General features: G+C 35.2%; 3 protein-coding genes across 3 annotated transcripts; 2 read left to right on the forward strand and 1 right to left on the reverse strand.

Moving 5' to 3' along the window:
• Nucleotides 1-508: 508 nt before the first annotated feature.
• Nucleotides 509-2,613, forward strand: LOC21391660. Its single transcript, XM_010097590.1, has 2 exons — nucleotides 509-1,702; nucleotides 2,347-2,613. The coding sequence occupies exons 1-2, from the start codon at nucleotides 509-511 to the stop codon at nucleotides 2,611-2,613; spliced, it is 1,461 nt and encodes a 486-aa protein (XP_010095892.1).
• A 1,950-nt stretch (nucleotides 2,614-4,563) lies between these two features.
• Nucleotides 4,564-7,662, forward strand: LOC21391661 (protein NRT1/ PTR FAMILY 5.10). Its single transcript, XM_010097591.1, has 4 exons — nucleotides 4,564-4,702; nucleotides 4,803-5,020; nucleotides 5,959-6,494; nucleotides 6,846-7,662. Exons 1-4 carry the CDS (start codon nucleotides 4,564-4,566, stop codon nucleotides 7,660-7,662), a joined length of 1,710 nt encoding a protein of 569 aa, XP_010095893.1.
• Nucleotides 7,663-14,639: 6,977 nt separating this feature from the next.
• Nucleotides 14,640-15,375, reverse strand: LOC21391664. The gene has a single exon (XM_010097594.2). It carries the CDS (start codon nucleotides 15,144-15,146, stop codon nucleotides 14,730-14,732), a length of 417 nt encoding a protein of 138 aa, XP_010095896.1. The 5' UTR covers nucleotides 15,147-15,375; the 3' UTR covers nucleotides 14,640-14,729.
• Between the last annotated feature and the right edge of the window lie 3,515 nt (nucleotides 15,376-18,890).

Below are 18,890 nucleotides of genomic sequence, written 5' to 3' on the forward strand. Positions count from 1 at the left end.
AATTTTAATTTTAATTTTAAAATTAAAACCATTATGATTTGAACCTTATACCAAAAGCAAGCTTAAATTTTCTCTAGAATCAGGACTGATCAAAGATAGACGGTAAATCACGAGCCTTGTGGTCTTGTACTCGTGAATTATACATATAGAATATATATCCTCCTAGGCAAAATAAGAGCCTTGTACCTTTACGTGTAATAATCCCCAAAACGACACTCTATTTTGACACGCAGGCCTGAATGTAGCCATGCAGATTTTATTCGTGTCAGTTTCTTCAACGTCAAATGCTACGTGTGATCATTTTCCGTTGCCAAACAAACCCTGTAAAATTACCCGAACAAAATGCCCAAGAAGAAAGATTCCCAAGAACAATGAACCTCTAAAGTGACGGTGACGACCCAATGGTTCATCCAAAGAAAAACCCAAAACCCCTTAAATCTTAATTCTTCTCTTCTTCAAGAAAGTTAAAAAAAAAAAAAAAAGGAAACAGGGAATTAAAGTGAAGAAAATGATGAACGTTGTTTCGCTTTGCCTTGTGGTGACTTCGCTCGTGACGGCGGGAGTTTTATCTCCGACGCCAAAGAAACAAAACAACGGAGATGATCTTATAGTTAAAGAGGGACACCGAGTGGTGGTTGTAGAGTACGACCAAGAAGGCCAACCCATCACCAAAGTCTCTATCTCGCCGGAGGACAAAACCCGCCAACGCTTCAATAGCGATAAGCTCAAAGAAGCCGCCTCTGTTCTTCCCAATCTCGGCCAGGGCTTGTCCACTCCGAAAGCAGATGGCGGCGGCGAAGGCGAAGGCGATGGCGAGTGGCGTAGTCCGAAAGAGCTCATCTGCGATGCCTATGGGAAATGCAAGCACAAGATTGTCGACGCGATAGGGAGGACTAAAGAGGCGGTTTCGGAGAAAGCTCACGATGTCGCTGAAAAGACGAAAGAGATGAAGGAGAAGGCGGAGGATGTTGTGGAGAAGGCGAAAGAGGCGGTTTCGGAGAAGGCGCGTGGCTTTGCTGAGAAGACAAGGGAGACGGGCCATGAGGCGCAGGATGCCACTGAGAGGAAGGCGCACGTGTTTATTGAGAAGACGAAGGAGGCGGCGCACGAGGCTGTTGAGAAGAAGAAGAAAGCGGCGTACAGAATGGAGGAGGCGGCAGAGGAATCGTACGGGAAGGCTAAAGAGGCGGTGCGGAATAAGGCCCAGGAAGTGGAGGGTCAAGCGAGAGAGAGGGCGGAGAAGACTTGGGAAGCGGCGAAGGACGCCAAGGACGTGGGGAAGACGTTCGTGAAGGACGTGGCGAGTAACGTCACGAAGTTCGCCGCGACGTTCAGGAAACAAGCTGGTGCAACTTTCAGGGAATTAGTCACCGGGAAGGCGCTGAATCCGGTGGTTGGGGTGGTTTACTTGGTGACGTTCTCGACGGCGTACGGGACGGCGGTTTGGGAGACGTTTATATTGAGTTATGTTTTGGCGGGGGCTTTGCCGAGGCAGCAGTTTGGGGTGGTGCAGAGCAAGATTTATCCCGTGTATTTCCGGACCATGGCGTGGGGGATCGGCACGGCAGTTTTGGGGTTATTGGTGACCGGCAGAGGAAAGGCCTTCAGTAGCATGGCTGAGAAGTTTCAAATCTTTAACCTTTTGGCTTCTTTGGTGTTGGTTTTTGTTAATATGCTCTACTTAGAGCCTAGAGCCACTAAGGTAACAATTTTTTTTTTCTTTTTAGCTTTCGATGAGTACATTTTTTTAAGTTTCTTTCATACCGCATTTCAGTGGTTAACTAGGCTATAATAACTAGGTTATATTGTAGTAGTTAGAAGATAATATGCTACATGCGTGATTAATTGTTGGTGCGTTCTTCTAATCAAATCCTAGTTCATATATGTACACATAAACATATATTGTTGTATGTTGGTTAGTTTCTGGGGATGGAAGCTAATATTGAGTTTTTAGTAATTACTGCGCCCTCTTGTTGGTGCTAGATAGCGCGTCCGAATTATAGAGCGACGGAGGGAAAGACTAGGAATTTCTGTCGAATTTTAGAGCGACGGAGGGAAAAACTAGTAATTTCTAATTGCAGTTCTTATTCTAGTGGACGTGCTTCTAATCTTTTAGGACTGATCAAATTATGATAATTTAATGTCATTGTTTCTACTAACATAGTATAATTTGTCGATGTAGTTATTTGTTGGAGTTGTTAGATATATGAATATATGTAGGTCTGGAAAAAAAAGATCAATGGATCATAGTATCATTAGGCCGTGAATTTTGATATAGTGTAAAGTAATTAGATAGACACCTTATATTTTACTTTAATATTTTGTTGCAAACAATATATCATGCAGGTAATGTTTGAGAGGATGAGGGTCGAGAAAGAAGAGGGGAGAGGAAGAGAAGAGCTTCCTGCGGAGCAGCCATCGGCGGCAGAGCCTGCAGTGTCGTCCATGCCGGCAGAAACGGCGGAGCAGGAGGCAGTTCGGAACAGGATTTTGTCGTTGAATGGGAGGCTAAAGAAGCTAAATACGTGGTCATCTTTTCTCAACATCCTATCTCTAATGTCCCTTTCTTGGCATGTCTATTACCTAGGACAGCGTCTGCACATGACCTATTGATATACAAGATGGAATTTCGGATGTCAAATGTAACTATTTTTGCTGCTTTTGGTGGGGATATATATATATATATATATATATGTTGTATAAATCTCGGTTTTCTGTTCCTAGAATCCTAGGACTGTCCCCATGTACATACATACATGCCTTACAAGCTATAGACGACTTTGTATTGGAGTGCTATGTTTAGATCGTGCTATATTATCCCAAGATATGCATATGATTTCTTTTAGATAACGTACTGCCAATGTACCTCGTTCGTGGGATTTAACTCCAAAATCTTCGAAAGATGTTGGAAAGTAGCATCTCATTGGTGAGCAATGAAGTGGCATCAAGTGACAATGCGAGAGTTTAGGAGTAAACAATAAATGTCATTAAAATTCAAGTGACAATGCGAGAGTTTTAAAATTCGAGGAGTAAATCAGAAATGTCATTAAAATTCAGGACTTAGTGAGTGAGGATTTATCCATCAATCTATTTAGGGGATTTATCCGTCAATTCATTTACTATCTTCTTAAATATCTTCTTTTACTATCTTCTTAAATGGAGCAAGAAAAATCTGATTTAAACGGTTTACTATTCTCTTAAATGGAGCGAGAAAAACCCAATTTAAACGAGTTAGTATTCTTAAATGGAGCGAGAAAAATCCGATTTAAACGGTTTACTATCCTCTTAAATGGAGCAAGAAAAATTCGATTTAAACGGTTTACTATCCTCTTAAATGGAATGAGAAAAACCCGATTTAAACGATTTAAACGAGTTAGTATTCTTAAATGAAGCGAGAAAAATCCGATTTAAACGGTTTACTATCCTCTTAAATGGAGCGAGAAAACGGGTTAGGGTTGCAAACACGTTAAAATTGTAACCCTATTATATTTTTTTGTTAGTTATGAAGTGGGGATGGGCGTTTGAAGGTCCCCTATTCTACATAACATATTATATGTTAAAATTTAAAACTATGGCTATTAATTAATTATTTATTAATTCTATTATGAAAAAAATTAATTGGATAAATAGGTTAATTATCACGAGTTTTCTAAACGAGTTACAGGGAAATTCGTCTCAGTTCTCCTAAATTTATGCGGAGTTAATTGGGGGGAGATGGAGAGTGTTTTTTTGAATGGGTTGGTGAGAAGATCATCCCACTTTAAATCCGTTTCGTTGCCATAACGTCCCGCCAATAATGATAATGAGAGAGAAGAAAAAAAAAATAAAAGGAAATAGGAAAAAGAAAAAAAGGCATAATTGTATGCGTGCAAGAACGTGCTCTGTGGTTGGCCTCCATAAAGTACGTGTTACACTTGCATGCCTTCAAATAATAATAATAATAATAATAATAATAAAGGACTCTGTGGAACATGTGGGGATAACACCATGTAACTCACCTTTTCCAGCTGCGTCGTGAATCGTCATCCTTTACCTGCAAAACGATCGCCTACTAGGTTCAATCATGAAAATTTTAAATGCAAGTACCTCTGCCTCATGTATGATCTCATAAACATACAAAATAATTATAATTAATACTCATCAGTAATAAGTATCATTATGAACACCTAATTTATCTGAACGCAAACAAAAAAAACAAAAAAAAACGTACACACATAATCTAACGAATACGCTGAATTGTCCAAGTGCCACTTCGAATGTACTTGTGTTGGATGGTCACTCGGTAAATCTCGTTTTCAATGGGTACTCTTAGTTATATATATATATGTGTGTGTGTGTTTATTTGTTGTTTTATTTTATATTTCTTATTGTTCTATTTGTCTCTTTCACTAAAATCACGTTCTCATTATTTTATGATCACGCAAACCACGCAAGAAATTTGATTATTGATTAAGAAAGAAAAAGATGAGCTGAATCTATTTATCACGTCTGCGACAATAATTCATAAATCGGATCTGTGATTGGTTTGTTGTGTGATTGTAGCAGTAGTCGTAGTAGTCATTAATGGACATTTCCACTTCTAACCGCTTCGGATCCGACGATGCCGAAACTCCGATGCTCGAAAACATCGCCGTCGACTACAAGGGCCGTCCTGCCTACCGATTCAGCTCCGGCGGTTGGAGATCGGCGGCATTTATCATAGGTGAGTCCTGAAGGGAGCGAAACGCCTGGAAGAAATTGTTTGTCGATTAAATTAATGTCATGTGATCATTTCGAAGTTTTGATGGGGTTGATTATGGCAGGTGTGGAGATTGGGGAAAGGTTTGCCTACTACGGAATCTCCGGCAACCTTATAATGTATTTGACAGGGCCGCTCCGGCAGTCGACAGCGTCGGCAGCGGCAAGCGTCAACGCGTGGGGCGGCGTGGCGTCGCTGCTGCCTCTCTTGGGGGCTTTCGTTGCCGACACTTTTCTTGGCCGCTACCGCACCATCGCCCTCGCTACTCTGCTCTATATCCTGGTTTGTGTCTCTGATTGACTGATTTCAACGCTCTACTTTTTGCTTGTTTTTTCGGTTTTAATACTTTTTTTTTATCTGTTTGTCTTGGTTACTGACGATTCCGCCGAAGAAATAGAAAACAACGAAAATGAAGGGGTTTATTTTTAGAGAAAGTAGCACGTGAACGTTTGAGAGGAATAAAATGATAGAAACAACAAATAGATTGAGGAAAAAAATTATTTAGAAAAGCGAAAATAAAACCAGATTTCGACTCAAAATAGTTTTTAGATTTTTTTAAAAGCTTTTATTATTATTATTAATATTATTAATATTATTATTATTACTATTATTTTATCTCTCTTAAAGAAGATGATAGCAGATAATTCACCAATGAACACATCTGAATATTTTGGAAAATTTTGGGTGCGTTTAGAACTCGTTTCAAAATAATTTTATTTTTTATATAAAAATAAAAATGAAAACGTTTTTAATTTCAGATAGAAATTATTTTTAAAAATGTGTTTAGTAGTTATCAAGAGATTATTTTCAGTATAAAAAACTCATTAATATCTCTCTCTCTTTCTCTCAGCTCGAGAGAGGAGAAAACGAAAATAAAAAATAAAAAACGACTAAAAGTTATTTTTCATTTCTCTCTCATTTTACACTAAACCAAAAAATCGTTTTTATTTTCATTTTTTGTCTTTATTACGCCAAACACCGTTTTAAAAACGTTTTTATTTTTTCTTTCTCAAAAAACGTAAAAAATAAAAACGAGATCAATTCCAAACACGGCCTTTATTTTGAAACAATGGATCACCTATGTGCATAAAAGTTATGCAAGACATAATTTTTCCTATTTTTCTTTCCATTTGAAGAAATGACTTGGAAATGCTCCTATCAATCACAGTGTGGCATGTTAAATTGCTGTATAACCCGGCTTAAATTTGGATCAATTGCAGGCGCTAGGTTTGTTGACTCTATCGGCTGTTCTGCTATCTTCGAGTGGTTCTGACAGCCAAACCAAGGACATCGTGTCATGTTCTCCTCCTTTATTCCAAGTAATATTATTCTTCTTTTCTCTCTATCTAGTAGCATTTGCTCAAGGTGGACACAAGCCATGCACTCAGGCTTTTGGGGCCGATCAATTTGACGGTGACGACCCAGAGGAGTGCAAATCCAAGAGCTCATTCTTCAACTGGTGGTATTTGGGCGTGTGCTTCGGTGCCATGGTAACAATTGCGATTGTGAGCTACATACAAGAAAATCTTAGTTGGGCACTTGGATTTGGAATTCCTTGTATAGCAATGGTTATTGTATTGGTGGTTTTCTTTCTGGGAACTACAACTTACAGGTTTACCATTACACACAATGAGGAAGGTCCATTTGTGAGGATCGGTAGGGTGTTTGCTGCGGCATTTAAGAACCGGCGAAGAACTCCATCCATTATAGCCAATGAAGTGGAAGTTGTGTCTCACCAAGGTTCTGAACAATACAAGTAAGGAACTTCGCTTTGTGCATATGTTCTTCAAGACATGTATGAGTCCAAACCTTAAAATTGCCCGTCATAGGTCTCTTCAAGAACTTTTTCTGACCCACATTTAATGTTTGGAATAAGGAAAAAACGGAACTTTTGAAATATGCAATCCTTGTACAGATTATGATCATGTGATTTTCTGCATTTTGTTTCTATAATACCTGTTGAAGTAATTATAATTGTAGAGAAGAACTCCTTTATTGAACACCAATGTAAGTTTGCACTTTTTAGGTTTTAAACTTCTTCACCACCCAATACAGATTATACTATGAATGACTTCGTTGATTATTTTACATCATTATGGTCTGGCAGATTCCTCAACAAAGCCTTGATTGCACGAAACCATTTAAAGGAAAATGGTTGGGTTTGTAGTGTAGCCGAGGTTGAAGAGGCAAAGGCTGTACTTAGACTTGTTCCGATTTGGGGGACATGCTTGCCATACGGTATTGTGTTTGCTCAGTTCTCAACTTTCTTCACAAAGCAAGGGGCTACAATGGAGAGAACAATTGTATCTGACTTTAAATTACCAGCTGCTTCACTACTATGCTTCATCAGCATTGCCTCAATCATCTTCATTCCCATTTATGACCGCATTTTTGTTCCGTTCGCCAGAGCTCTCACCAGAAAACCATCCGGCATCACAACCATACAGAGAATAGGAGCCGGAATCCTCATGTCTGTTTTCACAATGATAATTGCAGCTATCGTTGAGATCAAACGGCTGAAAACCGCTGAAGAAAACAACCTTGTTGATAAGCCAAGTGCGACAATCCCAATGAGCGTCTGGTGGTTGTTACCTCAGTACATCTTGTCTGGAATAACTGATGTCTTTACCATGGTTGGCCTGCAAGAGTTCTTCTATGATGAGGTGCCAATAGAACTAAGGAGCATCGGACTTGCCCTTTACCTTAGTATATTTGGTGTTGGGAACTTCTTAAGCAGTTTTCTTGTCTCTGTCATTGAGAAAACAACTGGCGGGGCTGGCCGAGATAGTTGGTTTTCGGATAATCTAAATCGGGCTCATCTTGATTACTTCTATTGGCTGCTTGCCGGACTCAGTGCTCTGGGATTTGCAGCCTACTTCCATTTTGCGAGATCTTACATTTATAATAGAAGCGGCACAATGTAAATTAATGCTATGTTTTGCCATTCTTGTGTATGTCATTGGTGCAATATACAACAGGATTTTATACAAAAGATAAAGATTAGATTCCTTACTTGTCCATGTTCTGTTAAATCTGTTTTTGTTGATATTGACTTCAGCCCCAGATGTCCATCCATAGGACACTCTAATGCTTAAATTAGATTTCCTCATATATATGTATGAGTCTTTGTAATAAGCATTAAGTAAATGCGTCTCTCTTCTAGCAAAATATATATATGTATATATATATATAAACTATGTTTTTTTTTTTCCCTTGCCCCTCGTGGAATAGATGCTAAGTATTGTATCTACATCAGCATAGTAATAGATGCTAAATATTGTATCTAAACTATGTTTTTTTTTTTCCCTTGCCCCTCGTGGAATAGATTCTAAGTATTGTATCTACATCAGCATAGTAATAGATGCTAAATATTGTATCTACATCAGCATAGTAATAGATGCTAAATATTGTATCTACATCAGCATAGTACCTAAATTATTATGCTTTTTTTAAAAAAAAAAAAAATTATGTTAAGTACAAACCTATATTTGCATGTTTTGCTATTAAAAAAAAGGAAAAAAAAAAAAAAAAACTGTTTTTTGGTGCTCATAGTAAATGCCTAAGAAAGTGGTCTGCAACAATAAGACGTGTTTGTTTTACCACTCAAGCTGGGAATTTGAGTTTTTATTTGAGAGAAAATATTATATTAAAAAGTTAAATTTGAATTTTTATGAGAGAAAACACTGTAGTAATAAAACGTTGTGATTTGAGCTGTCAAAAGAACGATGCCTAAATAATTATTATGTTAAATAATATTTATTAAATTAAAATCAAATTTCAATAAATATTTCATTACCCAAATAAAAAAGGAACAAAAAAAAAAGATCAAGTTTCAGATGAATAACACAATAACCATAGTAAACAACACCAAAAATGAAGACAAAAGCTGACACTTTTTTTTTTTTTTTTGGCCATAGTAAAGCGTTCAAATATAGAATGATGTTAACGTCAAAAAATATTAAAAAACATTTCACATACATAATAAGTATAATGTTTTGTAAAGTCTGCGGGCATGACATTTAAAAGTTTAGGGGCATAGTGAGACACCTTATATTTTTTAAGGGCTAAACTTGAAACCAATACAGTAATTTTACTAAATTACCCTAATTAAAAGTATTATGTGTACCTCACATGTTAATTCCATAAATTTTTTAACGGTTTCGTAATAGATGAATTGAGAGTGTAACGTCTGCAAAGTTCGAAGATCATTCGTGTGACACTTGAAAGTTTAGGAATAAAATGAGACAAGGAGTATTTCTCAAGCCGAGTTAAAATAAAAATAAACTATATGTATATGAATATATATATATATATGACGAATTTTCAACCCATACGTATATATGTTAGATGCCCTCACATACATATGACTTAATAACACTACTAGACTGTTGCAAAGGGGAAAAGAAATACATATATAACAGTACTAGACGAATCGCTTGTTTATTTTGATAAACAAAGTAAGCTATAGCGATCAAACTATTCACCAGTTCATTGACAAAATGATACTCTAATTAACAGCAGTTCCCAAAGCACAGCCGAGTAGGTGTAACGAGGCAAGAACATCTACTAGGGCAAAATGTGCCGTTTACACACGGACCACAGTTATTTCTCTGCAGCAGCTTTCTAGTGATCCCATTTGTTTCAAATGGAAGATCAACCTTAACATCGACCAAAAAATGGCTGCCAAATGCAGTCGGAAGAACGGAAATAGTGGCAAGAAGTACCGCTACCGCTACCATCAGCCCCAAGCTGCTAGTCTTTTTCTTTGCCTCCATATTTCTTTTGTCCTTTTTTTTTCACTCTTTCTTTGCTATGAGAATAATTGAATGGCTCCGCAAACACAAGCCCTTTTATAGATCATTGGGGATTTATTGGCATGTTTGTCAATATTGAATTATGTACATATATATCTTATCCACAAATGAGAAAATTGAAGAAAAAGACAAGCTTGTTTGAGTATCATCAATTATTGGTATCTTTTTTCTTACCTTTCTTTCAAGGCCCACCCTATAGATCTCAATATCTCATGCATTGAACCATGAATATTGGAGAAAAAATGATATAATAACAAAGGGAGTGCTAGCACACCGGCGGCGTCAGACGCTATAGCCGCCCATTGGGACTTTCTTCAACGTGAAAAAGTATGGATGGAAGACGTTTATTACTATTATTATTATTTTGAATGGGTTTATTTCTATTATTATTAAGGTTAATTTCAAAAATAACACTTTTAAAAATTTAATAGAACTGCTTTTTGGGACTTTCCTTTCTAACTAAGACACATCATCAAATTTAAAATCCCACGCAAGACTTCATTTATTTCACCAATTTGAGTTTTCAGTTTTAGATTTTTACAGTAAAAAGTTATCAGAAAATGTCACATTTAACTTTTTCTGTTACAGTAAAAAGCTCTCAAAAAATATTACATCTCAACTCGAATTGAAAACTCAAATATGCGAAGTGAACGAGGATGGTCAAAAATACTCTAGGCAAAAACTAACCATTACGTTTTGCAGTTTTCCTCTTTCATTTCTCTCTTCACTTTAGGGCCATTTAATCCCAGTTTGATTCCAATGCACGTTGGTTTGATGATTGTGATAATGATGCTTCTCCCTTCTCGATCGATGCCCGATCTTTCTTGGTTGTTTCCAGAGTTGATGATCATCTCTCTATTAAAAGCTTTTTCGTTGTCGTCTGTAATTGTTCTTCCTTTTCTCTGTTTAGATTGGTTTGAGTTTGTAATAACATTCATTTTACTCCACCTTGTTTTTGCGTTTGTTGTGTTTGTTTAAATTTCGTTTATTTTACCGATTCGAATTTAAAATTTAAATTTTAGTATATTAAAAAAATTTAAAAAACAGTCACATCTAACTTTTTTGTTACAATAAAAAATTCTCACGTAAAGTCACATCTTAATTCAAATTAAAAATTTGAATCAGCCCTTAGTATTCATTATGTTCTTTGTCTATCAGATTTTTTCTTGTCAGGTTTTTTGATGTCCTTGATGCTACATGTCAGAGTCACAACATCGATTGATTAAATATTATTATCAATTATAGAGGATTTGTTAAGAAGTCACTACTCAGTGTACGCCTTTGAGTGTCTATTTATGGATCCCAAAATACTCACTCATTTTACGTTTCACTCGAATTTACATATTAAACCGTTTGTTTGCGATGTTGAATTTTCTATAGCAGGGTATACACGGGAGTGGATTAATATTTGTATTGTCTTTAAATATTAGGGAAATTCCTATAAACAAAAAGAAGAATTTATCACTTTTTACATAGGGCTTCTTCTCTAGAGAATTTTCCTACTGTGCTTTCTTAATTGATAACCTAATTCAGAGGTCGTATAATGTGGCAGGTTCTTTGATAAAGCCTCAATTGCGTGAAGCAGTTGGTTCTGTAGCATAATTAATGTTGGCTTGAATTCAGAGCCTATTTGACGTTGCTTTTTAAAAGTCGGATTATTCTTTAAGGTCATTTTTAATTTATCTTATAAATTTTAAAAATTTTTATTTTATTTTTTAAATTTTAAATTATTATCACTTAACCCATTTTGTTATAATTTTTATTAAAATTAGACAAAAAAAGAGGAGTTATGTGTAATGATATAGTTTTTATTTATTTTTTAAACATAAACCCAAACAAAAAGATCGCATGACTGCGTTATTCTTTTTTTCTATTTGATTTTAACAGAAATTATAACAGAAAAAATTAAGTGAAAATAATTTAAACTTTAAAATGTAAAACTAGAGTTTTTAAAATTTAATGGACAAAGTAAAAATGAACTTAACACTTAGGAGCAATCGGTCATAATAATCCTTAAAAGTTACTTTTAGCTTATAGGTCCAATATGGCTTCGAAAAGTGTTTAAAACACTTTCTAAACGGTTTTAGCCTTGCACTCAAAGCTACATTTTATAACTTTTCAAAAAAGCTGTTCTAGCTGTTAGTTTACTAATTCATCTCAAAAGTTTAAGCTGTTAAGATGTGAACCAATAATAGTTTTATACTTTAACACTCGTCCTCACGTGTGGCCTGGACAATGGGTAATCGTGTGAATAAATTAATTAGAAAGCCCAACACGTGAATATTTAAGACCGAGATATATTAAAAACCCAACACATGATAATTTTTTAAATGGAGATAAAGAGTGTAATTACGGGGATTTAAACTCAAAACCTCCCGCTCTGATACCATTTTAGTTTACCAATCAATCCTAAAAGCTTAAGCTGTTAGGAGGTGGGCCAACAATAATTTTATACTTTAACACCAGCTAAAAAGATTTTAAAACAGTACCAAAAATTAAATAAGACTTCAAAAACATCATTGCAATATGTTTGCTTATAATGTACAAGATTTAAAATACCATATTTCACTTGATTTTGATTTCGTAGATCGAAACGTGCTTGTGGGATTTTTGTGTTAAAGACCAAGGATTCCTCTATAAGTTTTGGGACCTAAGATCAGATTGTCTCTCAGTGAAATTAAACATATGTGAGCTGCAATACATTGCCCTAATTTTTTTTTTTAAGAGTCTTGTTATTTAATAATTAGAGGTTTTTATCTTAAAATTATAAGTTCTATTAATCTTTCAAATTCAGTGTTCCATGAGTTTTTTTCACTGGACTCACTAATTTGCTACTTTTTTAAGTCAGAGGGAGCGAATGCTAATTTTTTAAATTTAAAAGGTAAAGTATAAAAGTGACTCATATAACTGAAAAATTTATAAATTTCATAATTTTTAAATAACGGTCTAACTATAGTACCTTATGAGTTGTGGGTAAGATATTTTTTGATACCCTACGCACAGACTAATTTAAAAAATAATAATAATAAAAACTTTGTCTGATAACGCTCTTTGCTTTTGTGCTTAAATGGTACGTGATTTACGTTTCTTATGCAAAAATTTTTAGGTTATAAAATGTAGACTGCCCTACATTAATGTTCAAACTAGGGCCGGCAATATGGGTCACGACACGACTCGAAAACGACATGAATTTTACGGGTTAGGATTGAGAAAAAAGATTTTGGGTCAGAATTTGGTCGACCTGAAATTGACATGAAAAACACGGTTCAATTTTGGGTTGGACCCGCCTAACCCGAACACAACACGAAACTCATAAAAAACTAAAAAATACATATATTTTTCATTTTATATTTTAAATTTTATTATAAACTTGTGATATCATGATAGTTATACTCAAAATCTTATACTATTATTTGCTTAATTTCAATGGATGTTATTGTAATTTAGTGTGTTATGAATTTTAAGTTATTTCTAATATATAAAAAAGTAAATAAAAGTATACAATTTTTGTGTCAATTTCATGTCACGGGTCATTTTTGGGTCGTGTCATGTCAACTCGTAAAGTAGTCGTGTCGTGTTCGTGTTGCGATTTTTAAAAAATTTCGTGTCACGGGTCGTGTTCGGATTGACTGTAAATTTTTAAAAAACGATCAAAATACGACGCGAACACTACATGTGACACGAATTACCACCCCTAGTTCAACCATTATCAAATTTAGAGTGCCCTTCAATGTTCAAACAATAATTATTGTTCACAACGAAAGTCCAAATTGTATTTAATTATTTCCGCTTGGATTAATGAATAAGCGAGAGAAAACTAAATAGGTTTTACATTGAAAATGACTTCCACCGCTAATGTTGCCGATGTTGTCCATCAATTAATTATTACTTGCAAGAAATCTTGGCATAACGTAGAAAACCAATTCCCCTAGTATTGAAAAAGGTTGAAGAAGGAGTTCTCAAAAATCAAGGTTGAAAAAAAAAATGAACAGGAGATTAGAAATAACTTTAATCGACATATGTTTTTAACCATAGACTTGCGCACCGATTGCTTTTTTCTTTTTTTTACAAGCTAAAAAAAACCAATTTAAACTGCAATACATCAAAATGGTCAAAATAATATTAAAAAAATAACAATCTAATAAATTTAATGAAATATTGTCAATTTTCAGTGAAATGTAATGAATTGGTTTAAAATTGTTTTCCATTATATAGGCTAGAATGAAAATTGGTAATTTTTATTTTTTTATAAAATGAAAAATATTTTTTAAGATGCTTAATTTTAAATTTTCACTGATTACTCTTAATAATTATTTTTTTTCTCTCTTTTAGCATGTTAGTTAATGAAAATTAACCGCAAGGACTAATAGCTAGAGTGGTAATATGGATTACGATACGATAACACAATTTAAAAACGACACGAATTTCACGGGTTAAAATTGAGAAAAAAGATATTCGAGTTCGAATTGACTCGACCTGTAATTGACACAAAAACATTGGCCCATTTCGAGTTAGATCCACTAAACCCGAACGCGGCACGAAATACGTAAAAATTTAAAATATATATTTTTATTACATATTTTAAATTTTATTATAAACTTGTGATATCATGATAGTTCTACTCAAAATTTTATAATATTATTTATTTAATTTTAATAGATATTATTATATTTTAATGTGTTATAAATTTTAAGTTATTTTTAATATTCAGTGTCAATTTTAAATTCACAGATTAATTTCATGTCATGAGTAATTTTTGTATTATGTTAAAAAATTATACCATATTCGTATTACAATTTTTTTAAAAAAAATTATATTACGGATCGTGTTTAAATTAATTGTAAATTTAAAAAGAAACAACTAAAATAAGATTAGCACACGATACACGAATTGCAAAACCTACCAACGGCGGTTATTGATGGCTCTAGAGCTTCCCATGCCTCCTGTTGCTCGGAAGGAATTCCAGAGTATTCTTCATTGAATTTCTACGAAATCAAATGTAAACTCGACGGGTAGATTCGCCAAATCATGATAATCCAAAAGATATTCACAAATTCATGAATTCCAACAAAAAAAAAAACACCATAATCAACTGTAAACAGCAATCTATAAACTACGAATTTGTCTCAAATTTACACGTAAAATTTACGAACAAAAAAAAAACATAAAAAATAAAATCAATTCAAAAGAGGAACCGTAGCCCTAGAATCATCATCACCGGCGCCGAAATCCTCTTCCAGTTCCCCATCGTCGCCACAATCGTACATCGATCCGACGAGAAGAAGCTGATCCTCCAAGTATCTCTGCAGCAACATGATCCCGATCTCTTCTACGCCGCCGCGCTCCGTCGTGTCTCGCCCGCCGCAGTTCCCCTCCTCGCACCGCCTGAGCCGCTCGTCGTTCTCCTCCGAGCCGTCGGAGATCTTCCCGCGGCGGCGGCGGCAGAGGCGGAGACAGAGCTCGGCGGCGCAGAGGAGAGGGAAGACGGCGCAGAGGAAAGGGAGGAGGATCGGCGAGCAGAGGAAGAGGACGAGGTAGCGGATCGGGCGGGCCCGCAGCCACGTGGATGACGAGGATGCGGCGGTGGCTAGCATGATCGGCTTCTCTGAGGGGAAGATCGTGGCCGTCGGATGAGATGGAGATGGAGATGATGATCGGGATCGGTTAGATTCATCGCTGGGTTTTCTGGGGAGCGATGGCCGATTGTGGTATTGACTATTGAGGAAATGCTAAAATGGTGGAAGCGACAGTGCGCACATGAATTTATGAATTTTATATTAGTGGGAAGAGCATGAGAGCATGTGAGTTCTGTGGGGTGTGGACTTTTGGGAAACTCTCTTTTTTGAATTTTGCATATTGTATATTGTATTAGACTATGCCAACGGCGCAAGGCGACAGATGGGCTTGGGGCTCTGCTTTGGCGCGTAACAAGGGGTTGAGTGAGGAGTGGGAATAAACAAAATCTCTTTGATTAAATTTGGAAATTCTCTATGTCATAGTACAGTATCCAGTTCTATATAATATGTTATTAAGGGATAATATTAATTTAGTACTCTATTTATAGCGAAATTGTATTAAAATATCTCGTATTTTTAATTATTTTAAATTGATACATTCTACCATTTAAAATATCAATTTTTAGATGATGTCATTTTTTAAGACATGAAATATTGAAGTTATTCTTTTTAATAATTTCTAATTTGGTTGACCTAAATGTACTCTTATTAAACGTTAGAAAAAACTTATCCCTATAATCAAACGTTCTTTTTGCCTCCACATATTTTAAAAGAATAAAATTCGGGTCAACTAAATCAAAAATTATGATAGAGGGTAAATTTCATATTTCATATCTTAAAAAACGGTCTTGTGCATCAAAAAATAAATCTTAAAACGTAGAGACGTCAAATTAAAATTATAAAAAGCACAATGTACTAAAATACGATTTTGCTATAACAATAGTTATTGTTACATTTCACAGAAATAATGCATCGTTAAGTCGTTAAGAAATTTTCTTACGCTAACATAGAATAATACATAACATATAAATTTTAAGATAAACGTAACGGTTAAAAAATCATAGACTATTAGTAGTCTATTTTTATAAAAATTAACGGAGTAAGTCTCAAAAAAAAAAAAATCTAATATATTCATATATACTTGTAGACAAAGAAATGGGTTCCAAGAGAAAATTGCTTGACTTCAATTTTCCTCTTTGATTCTTCCCGTACCGTATTCCTAGTATGAAAATGAAATGGTGAAAATGAGAGAAAAAAGGGAGTAGCTCGTTCTATGAGGAAGGAAATGGCCGAGGAGAGTGACGACAAAGTAAGGGATGTAGAAGAGAGCACCGACGACATGTGGTGGAGTCAAAAAAAAAAAAAATTTCTGTACAGTGGATGTTAAAAAATAAAGATATATTTTTGTTGAATGAGAATATAGTTACAAACTTTTTTTCAATTAATGAAAAACGACGCATTTATAATTAATCTTATAAAGTGAAGGCACAACTAACATTTTACAATAGGGATCAAATTTCTAAAGATCAAGAGTGGGCATGTGCTCCCACTTAGTTATATATGGCTCCGCCCTGGCGGGTGCAGTGATGATTTACGGTGTTGTTCAAGAGCAGAGCTTCAATGGTGATGTTGGGTGTGGAGGAAGGAAAGAGGTGTACTTTAATTTCAATTTCGTTTTACTTATCGTTCTTGATATCTGAAAACAAGAGAGCAGGTAGGAAAGAAAAGGGCAGATATAATTACTCTGGAGCCTGTTTAGTTTGTTAATTTAAATTTTTAATTTAAATTAAGATATAATTTTTTATAAATTTTTTTTATTGTAATAAAAAAATTAAATCTAACTGTTTTTAAAAATATTTTATTATAATAAAATTTAAATTAATAAAATAAATGAGATCATAGTACTTTATTCTATTGAGGTAACTCATTATTCAAAAAAAAAAAAAATAGCGTCTAAGACCTTTTTCTGGAATCTGAAAAGTGAAATGGCAATTATGCTCTTGCAATTCAAAAATAATAATAAAATATATTTAAAAAGGAGAATGTTAGGAGGCAAATAAACGTAGGGTCCGTTCAGTTCGCTAATTCGAGTTGAGATGTGATATTATGTGATAATTTTTTACTGTAGTAAAAATATTAGATGTGACTGTTTCTGAGAGCTTTTTACTGTAGTAAAACTCGAATTAGCGAAAAGAACGGGGCCGTAAAACCTCCCACTCCCGATATTAACAGTATCTAATCAAATAAATAATCTATATTGAGTGGACGTTTAATTCATAGATTCAGAATTATAATTCAAAATTATTATTAATTTACGTGTATTTTTTATGAGAGAAAATACTGTAACGAATTACGAACTATAATTCAAATCATGACATGAATCTAACAACCAAACAATACATGAGTTTCTTCTCTTTTCTATCATCAAACCCACACACCACTGGAGAAGTATTTGAGTTTTTTCTTCACCACCAGACTTCACCGTTGTCTCGTACGTCACCGTCATTGGCAACTGGGCCCCCTCCACTCCCCATCGTCTAACTCGAACCCCATTTGACTAGGTCACCTTTGATATCTCATGCAAGAGTCATTGCTCTTTCTTAGCAGAGGTCGTCGGCGTCGAAGAAGAAGGAGACGTGTAGCCGGGGTGGTGGGTTAGTGCCGGGGTGGGCCGATGTCGACATGGGAGACATCCTCCTGCCACCGGAGGAGATCTCGGCGCTTGGACAGAGAAAAGTCCGTCAGTTTGTGTTTAGTCACATCTGAACAGAATTTCAAAGCACCATAACATAGACATTCCCATAAAAAAAAATTAATTCCCAGAGGGACACATGCCAATTCTTTTTGTTATAATTTTGGTTGTTTATTTTTTATTTTTTAATTTTCACATTCTTTATCTATCGTTTTTTTATGTGGTTTTAAACTGAAAGGGAAAAATGTCACATTTTTAAAGTTAATCTTCGTTCGGTTCGTGAATTCGAGTTTTCAATTTGAGTTGAGATGTGATATTTTCTGAGAGTTTTTAACTGTAACAGAAAAACTTAGATGTAATATTTTCTGATAACTTTTAACTGTAAAAACTTAAAATTAAAAACTTGAATCGATAAAATGAACGAAATCTAAATTACAACCTTAATAAAGTCGAAAACTACAAATAACTCAAAACCATATTTTTAAAAAATTCTTAAAATTTATTATCTGTCTATCATTGATGTGGTCATAATTCCATCAAACCAGGTTAATTGTTATTGTATTAAAAAGCTCTTTCCCACTTGCCACCATAAGGTATAGCGTTTAAATTTAAATCCCTCTTTTCCCTTTAAAAAGAACAAAAAAAAAAAAATACAAAAAAAGAAACAAAAGTGTTGTGTGGGAAAATGTGGGTGACATGTGGAACGGCGACAGCGTGACACGTGGCCATATTTTTCTCAAAAAGTGGCAACTCCCGACGCCAAGAGTTCGACTACCCTCGGCGCTTGGAGTTCACTACCCCTCGACACTGCAAAAAAAGGCCCAAATTAGGGCGTCGACCCTTTGTGCCGTCGAGGGGAACGCTCTTCAGAAAGAAACCTGACATCATAAGTTGCGTCTAAAGGTGGGAGACATCTGCAATACGGGCATTAATTGCGAAACCCCTAAACCGCCCTGCAGTGGGCAGTAAGAGATTACAGGAATCCACAGAGCCGTGATAGAAGACCAATTGGCTGAGTGAACAGCCCAAAAGGTGATTAGTGGGCTACGGTCTTAGCCAAGAAAGTAGGCCACTCGAGTACTTCCACCTACGAAGGAAAACCACCCACGAAGGAAGCTTGGGCTATAAAA

The sequence above is a fragment of the Morus notabilis genome, unplaced genomic scaffold (genome assembly GCF_000414095.1).
Source record: "Morus notabilis unplaced genomic scaffold, ASM41409v2 Scaffold1540, whole genome shotgun sequence".
Taxonomy (NCBI): Eukaryota; Viridiplantae; Streptophyta; class Magnoliopsida; order Rosales; family Moraceae; genus Morus; species Morus notabilis.